We start from the raw sequence: 11,882 nt of genomic DNA on the forward strand, positions 1-11,882 counted from the left end.
GATTTAGGGTATATTTTGATGTGTTAGAAGAAACTATCAAAATTTTAAAGAGAGAACAACTTATATATATATGCCAAAAATAAGGGTAACTACTATGAAGGGATAGAATATGACTCTAAAAATGAAAAATAAAAATATTTTTTTAAAAAAAAGGGATTGATAAGATGTTGGTTGAAAAAGGGAAAAAGAAAAATTCAAAAAAAAATACAGTTAAAAAATTAACTTTGAAAGACTAAAGAATCATGGTAAAATAGCCATGAATTCTATAAGCATTATTCCCCTAGCGCTGGAGTTCTGCCGTTCTCATTGATGGGTAAACTTGGTCTTGGCGGGCTGTTCTTGCTGATCTTCTGGGGGAGGGGCCTGTTGCCATGGTTCCCAAATGTCTTTGCCGGAGGTGGAATTGCCTCGCCCTTGCTGGTCCAGGCTAAGTAATCTGCTCGGGTTTGCTCTCAGGAGCTTTTGTTCCCTGCAAGCTTTCTGTACAGATTTGGAGGAGGAGAGTGAAATGGTGGCCTCCCAATTTCTGTCCCGGAGGAGCCCAGAACTCGGGCCCCACTCCTCAGTGTGTCCCCAGAGAAAAGCAGTCAGTCACTCCCATCTCCCCGGTCTCCGGCCGCACTCCACGCTCACCCGGCTTGTGACCACACGTTTCTATCTCTGGTACCCGACTCGGTGTGGAGTCTCCAAACCCACCTCATCCCTGTGGTGGGCTTCTGAGCTGCTCCTCCCAGGGGAGGAAGGGGAGTCTCCCCAGATCTGCCAATTGTTGGGTTCCTGCTGGAGGAGCAGTAGCCCGACCGTGCCATGGATCACGGTTTATGGCAACCCCGAGCTGAGAGCCTGCTCCTCGGCTCCATCTCTGCAGCCGGCTTCCCCGCTCCAATCCCTGGGAGCTTTGCTACACTCAGGTACCCCCTGTATTTCTGTGACCCTGAGGGTCCTGAGACCACACTGTCCCACGAGGGTTCCACCCTCCAGTTAGCCACTGGAGCGACGTCCCTCAGTGGAGCAGACTTCTAAAAGTTCCAATTTTGTGCTCCGTGGCTCTATCACTTGCCAAAAGCGGCTGATGGAGGCCCCCTCCCCCACTCTCTATCCTCCCAAATATCGCCTTGGATTCACTTCTCCGCACGTCCTACCTTCCAGAAAGTGGTCACTTTTCTGTTCAGAGAGTTGTTGCTCTTCTTTTCTTCTATCTCCTGTTGAGTTTGTAGGTGTTCAGAATGGTTTTATCCCTATCCAGCTGAATTCCTGAGACCAGATGAAATTCAGGTCTCCTACTCCTCCGCCATCTTGCTCCGCCCCCCAGAGAATATATTATTAAGGCAATAGTAGGTGAATCATTCCATAACTAGGAAAGGGAGATAGACACCTATCTTCAGAAATCACAGAGAATTCCAAACATGATGTATCCAAGGACTTCCACAACAAATACAAATAATTAAAATGTCTAAAGTTAAAGATAAAGAGAGAATTTTAAAACCAGCTAGAGAAATGCAAAAAGTTAGCTACAAAGCAAACTTCCATAAGGCTATCAGCTGATTTTTTTGAACAGAAACTTGCAAGCCAGATCTGTGAAAAATGTCGATGGTATTTTGGTTGAAATTGCACTGAATGTGTAGATTGCTCTAGGAAGCAAAGACATTTCAACATTCCTTATTCTTCCAATCCGTGAAGATGGGATGCTTTTCCAACTCTTTCTGTCTTTCTCAATTTCTTTCATAAGTGTTCTGTAGTATCTAACGTACAGATAATTTGTCTCTGTAACAAACAATCCTAAAACTTGTATGGAAGCAGAAAAGACCCTGAATTGCCAGGGCAATATTGAAAAAGAAAACCAAAGCTGGAGGCATCACAACACCTGATGTTAAGTTGTTAGGAAGCTGTGATCAACAAGACAGCATGGTCCTGGCACAAAAACAGACACATACATCGATGGAACAGAATAGACACCCAGAAATGGGCCCTAAACTCTATGGTCAACTAATCTTCAACAAAGAAGGAAAAAATATCCAATGGAAAAGCAAGAGTCCCTTCAGTAAATGGTGTTGGGAAATTTGGACAGCCACATGCAGAAGAATGAAACTGGAAAATTCTCTTACACCATGCACAAAGATAAACTCAAAGTGGAAGAAAGAGTTAAAGGTGAGAGAGGACTCCATTAAAATCTTAGAGGAGAAGGCAAGCAATAACCTCTTTGACATAGACCACAGCAACTTCTTGCAAGACGCGTCTCTAGAGGCAAGGGAAACAGAAGCAAAATTGAACTACTGGCACTTCATCAAAATTAAAACCTGCACAGCAAAGGAAACAGTCAACACAACTAAAGGGCAACCCACAGAATGGGAGAAGATAATTTACAAATGGCATACACATAAAAGTCTGGTATGCAAGATCTACAAAAAAACTTGTCAAACGCAACACTCAAAATAACCTAGGCAAGAAATGGGCAGAAGACATGAACAGAAACTTCTCCAAAGAAGACATACAAATGGCCAACATACTCATGAAAAAATATTCAACATCATTAGCCATCAGGGGAATTCAAATCAAAACCACATTGTGATACCACCTTATACCAGTTAGAATGTCAAAAATTAACAAGACAGGAAACAACAAGTGTTGGCAAGGATATGGAGAAAGGGGAACCCTCTTTCATTGTTGGTGGGAATGCAAACTGGTACAGTCACTCTGGAAAACAGTGTGGAGGTTCCTCAAGATGCTAAAAATAGAGCTAGCCTATGATCCAGGAATTGAACTACTAGGTATTTAACCCAAAGAAACAGATGTAGAGAAAAGAAGGGGCACATGCACCACAGTGTTCATCGAAGCAATGTCCACAATAGCCAAACTGTGGAAGGAGCCAAGATGCCCTTCAACAGATGAATGGATAAAGAAGATGTGATCCATATATACAGTGGAATATTATTCAGCCATCAGAAAGTATGAATACCCATCATTTGCATCAACATGGATGGAACTGGAGGGGATTATGCTAAGTGAAATAAGTCAAGCAGAGAAAGACAATTATCATATGGTTTCATTTATTTGTGGAACATAAGGAATAGCACAGAGGACCACAGGGGAAGGGAGGGAAAACTCAATGGCAAGAAATCAGAGAGGGAGACAAACCATGAAAGACTCTGGGCTCCGGGAACCAAACTGAGGGGTACAGAAGGGAGGGGGTGGGGGATGGCATAACCATGTGTGGGGTATTAAGGAGGGCATGTGTTGTGATGAGCATTGGGTGTTATACGCAACTAATGAAACGTTGAACACTGCATCAAAAACTAATGTACTCTATGCTGGCTAACTGAACATAATTTAGAAAAGAAAAAAATAATTAATTAGAAAGATATAGTGACCATGGTGCTGATCGCAGCATTATTTATAAGAGACAAGACATGGACACAACCTGAGTGTCCATCAATACACAGATGGCTAAAGTGGATGTGGTACACACAAATCGCACATGTACATAATGGAATATTACTCAGACATAACACAAGGATGAGTTCATGCCATTTGAGACAATATGGATAGATATAGGGGGTGTTATGCTAAGTGAAACAAATCAGACTGAGAAAGGCAAATACCCTATCATTCCACTCATAAGTGGAATCTAGAAAAAATGAATAAAAATAAATCAAGAATAAGACTTATAAATGCAGAAAAGACACTGATGCTTGCCAGGGGGTAAGGGGGTGAGGGGGTGGGCAAAATGAGTGATGAAGAGTGGAAGACATAGGCTTCCAACCATGGAATGAAGACATCACAGAATAAAAGGTACAGCATAAGGAATGCAGTCAGTGATTTTTTTTATATGTTTGTAATGGAAACACTTGTAGCTACAATTGTGGTGAAAATAGCATAATGCATAAAGAGTCAAATCACTATGTTGTGTACCAGAAGCTAATGTAACATAGTGTGTAAATTTTATTCAAATGTAAAAACAATAATAAATAAATTAAAAGATTAATTAATTAAAGAGTATAAATAAATAAGAAACATAATGACTTCTGATAAGACCTATTCTCTAAACCATCACATTTGGGTTTAGAGTACAGATCCTAGCAACTTGGGGGAACACAGTTGAATCCATAGTTTAGAGCAAGAGCACACTAGGGAAATCAAAATCCTGAGATCTTTTGAGAGCTGTTGGTTGCAGAGTCTGAGCTGAGACAAGGGGACACTATTTTATAATGAAGTATCCTTCTCTTTATTCTCGAACCGTATGGGAAATATGTGCTACCCATCACATTTACCTTTGCTTTTTGGATAGACCTCCAGGTTCCCTGTTCAGGATTAATGCTTTCATCAGAGAAATACTAACAGTTCCTCTAAACCAAAAACTAGACCTGCCAGTAAATGTTTTGAGCTCCTCATGCCAGCACGTTGCTTGTGGGCAAATGTCAAACTTCTCTGTATATATATACTGGAAGGACACTACATATTTTTTGAACTGGTCATTCTTGCTAGATGTTTCCTGTGCATTCCACCACATGATCCACACACACTGTGCTACAGGGGGCCAACCTGTGTGAATGGCATCTAAGAATCCCTTTCACTCTGACTTCTGATGGAGTGTAGCTCATGGAGTATACTTTACATGGCTGTGTGCTCTTACCCCTTTTCTTCACAGGACTGAAGTACATGTTGTTCCAGCAATCAGGGAATGCAAGCATTGATCTTGGTTGAGGAAAATTGCCTAGCCTGAGGTCATGATCCCTTCCTGGTGGCAGGCCCCATTCAATGAGGACTTCTGTGGGGGCCCTATTGCAGGAACAAATGGAAGGGCCATCTCAGAACTCCACCCAGGGTGGCTGAGAACTTGGTTAGGTGTGCCTCCCAGTTCAACATCTCCCTGCGCCCAATTCTGCTTCCTTTATTGCATGGGTGTTGATCCTTAGAATACTCCTCAATGAACTTCCTGCATGCCAGTATCATTCTTCCAACTGTGCCTCTTGGGGTTGGTTAAAAAAGTGTGATATTTCTTTCTTTTGCTTCCTTCCTGCTGGTTTGTGGCTTCCTGTATCTGCTGTTTGGCTGGGTCAAAGCACCTGTTGTAAGGTGTTTTCCACACAGCCTGTCTAGGGGTAGTCTAGAATCTTCTCTATCCCTGAAGGCTTTCGGGAATCGTGGTGGCAAAACTTGCTCTTGCTAAAATGGAGGTCTGTTATAACCTCATGGTTTCCCACGATTATGCTCACACACTTATAAATAGTCCTAAATTATGCTCAATTTAGATGCCCAGGTGCATTGTAATTTCACTGTAATTTTCTTTTAGAGTTTTGAGTGGTATGTGCCTTTCCTCCTCTGACAAGAAGCTTATCTGTTCCTCATTCTCCTGTCCCCTGGGAATCTGCAGCACATTGGTCTACATAGCACACAGTCTATTTGCCCCATCGGACAGTGGCACCCTGTTTTACTAGAACACTGTTGACAGCCCTTTGGCCTGAGGTCAAAACAAAAAAAATACGAATATTTACTGAAAAGTATTTTTTCACTCTTGCAGAAAGTCTTACCTGAAACTTAATATACTACGTGTTATAATGTACTTCTCAGACTCAGCTAGGAGACTGTAGTTTTTCCCAGAAAATAGTATAGCTTGACTTAATGTAGAGTTCACTCATGTGGACAATAATATTCTAAATGAGAGTAGGATTTGTCACTTTGATAAGAGTCAACATCCAAAGGCAGAAGTATAACTAAAATCTACAATGTGCTTCCCTCCTAAACAAATGAATGACACTTCTTGCATATCACACGGATTAAGCAATTATATCATTTTCACATTTGGTAGAGGCAGCATTTTCCATGAACAATTCCATGAGATTTTTTTTAATTTTATAATTATGGAATGTGATCCTTATAAATATATATTGTTTCTGAAAGTTATTTAAATTCCAGTTAGTTAACATACAGTGTAGTATTAGTTTCATGTGCACAGTAACATGATTCAACACCTCCATACAACACCTGGTGCTCATCACAAGTGCCTCCTTCCGCCCCATCACCTATTCTTATGTACATATTCTTAGGCAAGCCAAGGCAAATAGCAGGGTAAAAATGTAACCAAGTACCAAGTTTTGCTTGGAAACCTAAAATATATAGTACAAACAATAACAAATTATTTGAAAACAATCCATATGGAATCAAACTGCAGAGTGCTTGACACAATAAATGCATTCTGGTTTCTTGGTACTATTATCATAGATTTTGTAACTTACCTGGAAACATAAAAGAAAGTGAAATCATAAAGATACAAGCTAACAACTTACAGTACAGCAGTTGAATTATGTTTAATTAGAAAAAAATAGCTAAATCCTATCATGGGCTTCTTTATTTTAATTACCGTCTTTGACAAAAGTTAATCTTCCAATATTGCACTCTGTAATCTCCTCCATCAACGTTTTAACAAGTAGTGCAAGTATCACTTTAATTCACTACTTTATGTATTTTTAAATCATTCCTTTTCATGGAAACTATTTACATTTTACATTTGCTTGCAGGTGATTATCTCTTATTTATTTTTTCTTTAAAGATTTATTTATTCATTTCAGAGTGAGAGAGTGAGCGATCAGGGGACAGACAAAGGGAGAGGGAGAGAGAATCTCCAGCAGACTCTGCATTGAGTGTGGAGCCCAAGGTGGGTCCTGATCCCATGACCCTAAGATCATGACCTGAGCCAAAACCAGAGTCTGAGGCTTAACTGACTGCACCACCCAGATTCCCCTCTCTTATTTTAATTTTAATGAATCAGTAGTTTCTGAAAGAATGTAGGAATCTGGGATTCTTTAAAATCTTTGATAATTAAATATTTTTTGTCATCCAAAGATTCAGACTTATGCAGGTCTGCTATTCTAATAAGATAGTAATTTTAGCAAAAGATGTCAATAGGCCACACCCCTTCAGAGGGCACTCTAGACACTGATGTGAGTGAGTTTGATGCTGCCAGACTATAAGATCCTTCCTTCTCCCAAAATACATTAGGATGACCCTGCTCAGAGGGGATACAGTTCCAGCCTGTGGAAGTCATCATTTTTATCTATGTGAGTAGGTCATAGTCATCTTTAATATTTAGTAATTTATTTATCAGTCTGAACTCCACAAAATCCAAATTTACATTACTTTATGTAGTTTTACAAATAAAATTATTTATCTATCCCACAATATGAAAAAATAAAACTTATGCTAGCTGATGCAAGCATCAGGTAAAATCCTTGCAGTAAATTATAAATTCAGTCACATAAATGATATAGCTGTTATTATATTATTTTTAACAGAACAGATTGATCATCCCAATATTCTGAGGGGGAAAAATATAGCTTTTAATTAAGTTTGGTCAAAAAGGATCAGAAAAATACATCAGGAATATTATCAGTGTGCTCTAAATTTTCTGTAATTACACTGACGATAAAAGAGGAGTATTTATACTCTATTATCATTGAAAACGGATTATTTTATAACTTAAAGATATCAAATTCCAGCACCATTCTAAGTAAAAGACTGAAAACAGAAGAATGATAGCTGTTTTAAACCATAGAGAAATAACATTATTTTCAGAATACTACACTTTGCAATTCCTACGTTACTTAGTGTTTAACTCACTTTCTTCCACTTAATGACATTTTAGATATTTTATTTGCAGGATGAGTTAATTCCTCATCAGAATTCTGAAATCCTTTGTAGGCATAATCAATTAGTTAGAATTATCATGAAGTATCTTTGTGTAACTTTACTAACATTTTGATGTGTGAAAATTGTGTCTTTGTATAATATTGAAATAATAGGGATTTTAATACAGCAAATAGCTTAACATTTTTATTACTTGGAAAAAATATAATTTACTACCACTGATCTTATTTAACTGACACCTTTAGTTGATTTTACTAGTAAATACTATAAACAACATGTTGAATAGACAATTAGATCCTTGATGATGATTTTTTATACATATATTTCACCTTAAAAGAATACATAGATATATAACCTATCTCCATTCAAAAGTTAAACACTATTAATTTCAAATTAAAAAGAAACCCAAAATTATAAACTTCACAAGAAAAAGTATCATAAGAAAAAGCATTTGCTAAATGTAATAATAAATTTAACTTTTATAATGAGTCTCTAAATGAATCTCTCTTGAATGTTGTAAAGGGGAAAAAACTAGCTCAAATTGCTATAATATTAAGCTATATGTATTCACAATATAAAAATTTTTTAAAAACATCAATAATCCCCTTAAAATTATCTTTAAATATACAATTGAAATGAATGATAGCAGCCTAAATGTCCATTGATGGATTGAGTTAATAAAGGAAATATATATAGATACAAAGGGATACTATTCAACCTAGAACAGAAGGATATTCTGACACATATTACAGTATGAATGAATGTTGACAACATGAATTTAAGTGAAAGAAGCCAATCACAAAAAAATAATTTCTGTGTAATCCCACTAATCTAAAGATCCTATAGTAGTCAAATGTATAGAGCCAGAATAGCAGAATGGTGGTTGCTCGTTCCCAGGGATGGAGAAACAGAAAATCATTTTTTAATGGATACAGAGTTTTTGTTATAGATTGCAAAGGGTCCTGGAGTTATATATTGATCATGGTGCAGAATAATGTGAACATACATAATGCCACTGTAGTGACAGTTATTTAAAAATAGGTAATATGATAGCAAAAGTTATTTTAAGAAACTTACCCAACACTTGGTATTTATCAAATTACAGATTGGTTTGTAACAAGTTTTAAGTTTTATCATTTTTCAAGAATGAGAGTTTGGAATAACAGAAATAAGAATTCTTCAAGTCAGGGAAATGAGTTAGGAGGGTTTTGATGTCCTTCAGGAAAGCAATAGAGAGATCCATAATTATGGAGTTCATACAGTTACTAGGTGGGCAGAGTGCAAGTGTTACAGATAGGAGGGTGTACAGATAACAAAGTTTTGGGAAATGCAGTGAGGAGAAAGAGTGTTTCTATAATGTATAACTTTGAAACAACCAACTACAACCCTGAAGTAGAATACTGCCAGTACAATGATGATGCTCAAGGGATGGAGTTAGGGATTGAGTGAGCTTTTTGCACTGTCTTCTCTGTCTTGATTGGCATTCCAGTTCTGAAAGCATATGTAAATTGTGGGCAAATAGAATGACCATAGAAGAGGCTGACTCTTGCCATGCCGTTTCATTGAATTAGAATGTATCCTCGATATTGAATTAGCACCTTCATCTCTTCAAGTATGATCCTATTCATTCAACAAGCTACAACAGCTTCCATAGTAGCAGAAGAGGGATGAAAATGCCTTTATAGCTTTAGATTCACTTGGGACTGAAGAAGAAATGAATTTATCTCTGTATTGGGACTATTAAGTTTTATGTTCTCATTTCCCCGCAAAAAATCACATCTCTGTGATTTTCAGGAGAAACAGTATCATTATACAAAATCCCTTTATATAGTTAATGAAATGTCACATTTAACACATAGTCTTGCATTGGGGAACATATTCTAAGAAGGTAATCCTTTTATTCAGTTTATAATTTGATAAAGTCAAACTACATACACTAACAATTCCAAATTAAGTTATGTTTCTATCTACAGATTAATTCCTTCTAGTCCCTACACCTTAGAATATAAATGCTCTTCTTTGGAAAGTAAAAATGCCTTCCCAGATTAATCAATATCAGAAAAATTATCCAATTCTGGTTGGTTTCAAAACATTATGATGTATGAGAAATGCATAACCCTCATTAATAAGTACATTCATTTTATATTGCTGAACACATTGATTTAATTCAGGTGCTAAGAATGTTGATTACCCATGATAAAAGCAAACACAAATGTAAATGACAAACTGAATATTTTACTTCTCCGTTATTTTGGTATCAGATAGCACAAGACCAGCTGACAACTTCCTTCAGTTTATCAAGAAATTTTATTCATTATGCCAATTAATCAAACTAAAGCCAAGAAGTGCTTATACTGAAAATTTAAAGAAAAAAAGTTGAAATTAATTTTATGCCCAAGTTACAAAACTTTGCAAATCTCAAATGAAGCATTTGGAATACATTTCACCATTTTCTCACAAATTATTTTCATGAAAGTGTAATTGAAATAGAGCCTTGTAAATGATGAAAACTCTGTCATCTATTTCTTCATTTGCAGTGTCACTCTTGTTTGAAATCATGAACATTTGGAATGCCACCTCAAATTTCATTCTCCTAGGACTCTTTAACCACACAGGAGCCCACCTATTTCTCTTTGTGATGGTTCTGACAATTGCCTTCAGCTCTCTAGTAGGGAATGCCCTCATGATCCTCCTGATTCACCAGGATGCCCGGCTCCACACACCTATGTACTTCTTATTGAGTCAACTCTCCGTCATGGACATGATGCTGGTCTCCACCGTTGTGCCCAAAATGGCAGCTGACTACTTGACTGGCCAGAAGTCCATCTCCCCTGCTGGCTGTGGGTTGCAGATCTTTATCTTCCTCACTTTGGGAGGGGGTGAATGCTTCCTCTTAGCAGCCATGTCCTATGACCGCTATGTGGCTGTTTGCCACCCACTGAGATACCCCTTTCTCATGAGCTGGCAATTATGCCTGAGAATGGCTGTGGGGTCTTGGTTCCTGGGGGCAGCTGATGGGCTCATGCAGGCTGCTGCTACCCTGAGCTTCCCATTTTGCAATACACATGAGATCAATCATTTCTTCTGTGAGGCCCCTACTCTGGTGCATTTAGCTTGTGCTGACACAGTTGTTTTTGAGTATGTGATGTACATCTGCTGTGTATTAATGCTCCTGGTCCCATTTTCTCTCGTCCTGATTTCCTATAGTCTCATCCTTGCTGCAGTTCTCGAGATGCGTTCTAGAGAGGCCCGCAAGAAGGCTTTTGCCACCTGTTCCTCACATCTCTTTGTGGTGGGACTCTTATATGGAGCTGCTGTTTTTATCTACATGAGACCCAAATCCTATAGGTCAGCTAATCGTGATAAAATAGTATCAGTGTTCTATACTATCTTCACCCCAGTGTTGAACCCCATTATCTATGGTCTGAGAAACAGTGAAGTGAAGGGAGCCCTGAGAAAGTGTTATGAGTCAGTGTGCTACCTTAAGTCATGACTAAGATTACATTGATTTGCCCCAAATTTCAAGCTTGTAGAAAACTGATTGTGGGAGATTTCCTAGAGAAAAGTTATATATGCATTATATCTGTCAGTGTTACCATTTTCCTTTGGAAAACAGATACAACTGTTTATTTCACATTCTTTCATGTATAATAATTTTACTGTATTTTAAAAATTGTTTATTTTTATCAAGGTTTTATTTAAATTCAAGTTAGATAACATACGGTGAAATACTACTGTCAGGTGTAGTGCTTAGTGATTCAAAACTGACATTGAACAATCAGTGTTCATCACAAGTGCACTGGTCAATCTGCACCAACTATTTAACCCATCTGCCCCCAACTTCCCATCCAGTTACCTTCAGGTTGTTCTGTATAGTTATGAGTATGTTCTCTGGTTTGCCTCTGTTTTGCTTTTTTTTTTTTTTCCTTTCTATTTTGTTTCTTAAATTCCCCTTAAGATTGAAATTATATGGTATTTGTCTTTCTCTGACTGACATACTTTCCTTTGCATAATACTCTCTAGGTCAATCCACATTCTTCCAAATGGCAAGATTTCATTCTTTTTATGGCTGAGGAGTATTCTACCTCTTCTTTATCCATTCGTGAATTGATGGACTTTTGAGCTGATTCTGTAATTTGAATATTGTTGATAATATTGTTATAAACATTGGGGTTCATGTATCTCTTTGAATCAGTATTTTTGTATTATTTTGGTAAATTCTGAGTCGTGCAATTGCTGGG

The 11,882-nt window shown here is 37.7% G+C and overlaps 1 protein-coding gene across 1 annotated transcript; it reads left to right on the forward strand.

The window, feature by feature from the left end:
* Positions 1 to 10,198: 10,198 nt before the first annotated feature.
* On the forward strand, positions 10,199 to 11,134 carry LOC110581175 (olfactory receptor 2T33-like). Its single transcript, XM_021690932.1, has one exon. The coding sequence runs from the start codon at positions 10,199 to 10,201 to the stop codon at positions 11,132 to 11,134; it is 936 nt and encodes a 311-aa protein (XP_021546607.1).
* Positions 11,135 to 11,882: the final 748 nt, after the last annotated feature.

Source organism: Neomonachus schauinslandi, chromosome 7 (assembly GCF_002201575.2).
Source record: "Neomonachus schauinslandi chromosome 7, ASM220157v2, whole genome shotgun sequence".
Classification (NCBI taxonomy): Eukaryota; Metazoa; Chordata; class Mammalia; order Carnivora; family Phocidae; genus Neomonachus; species Neomonachus schauinslandi.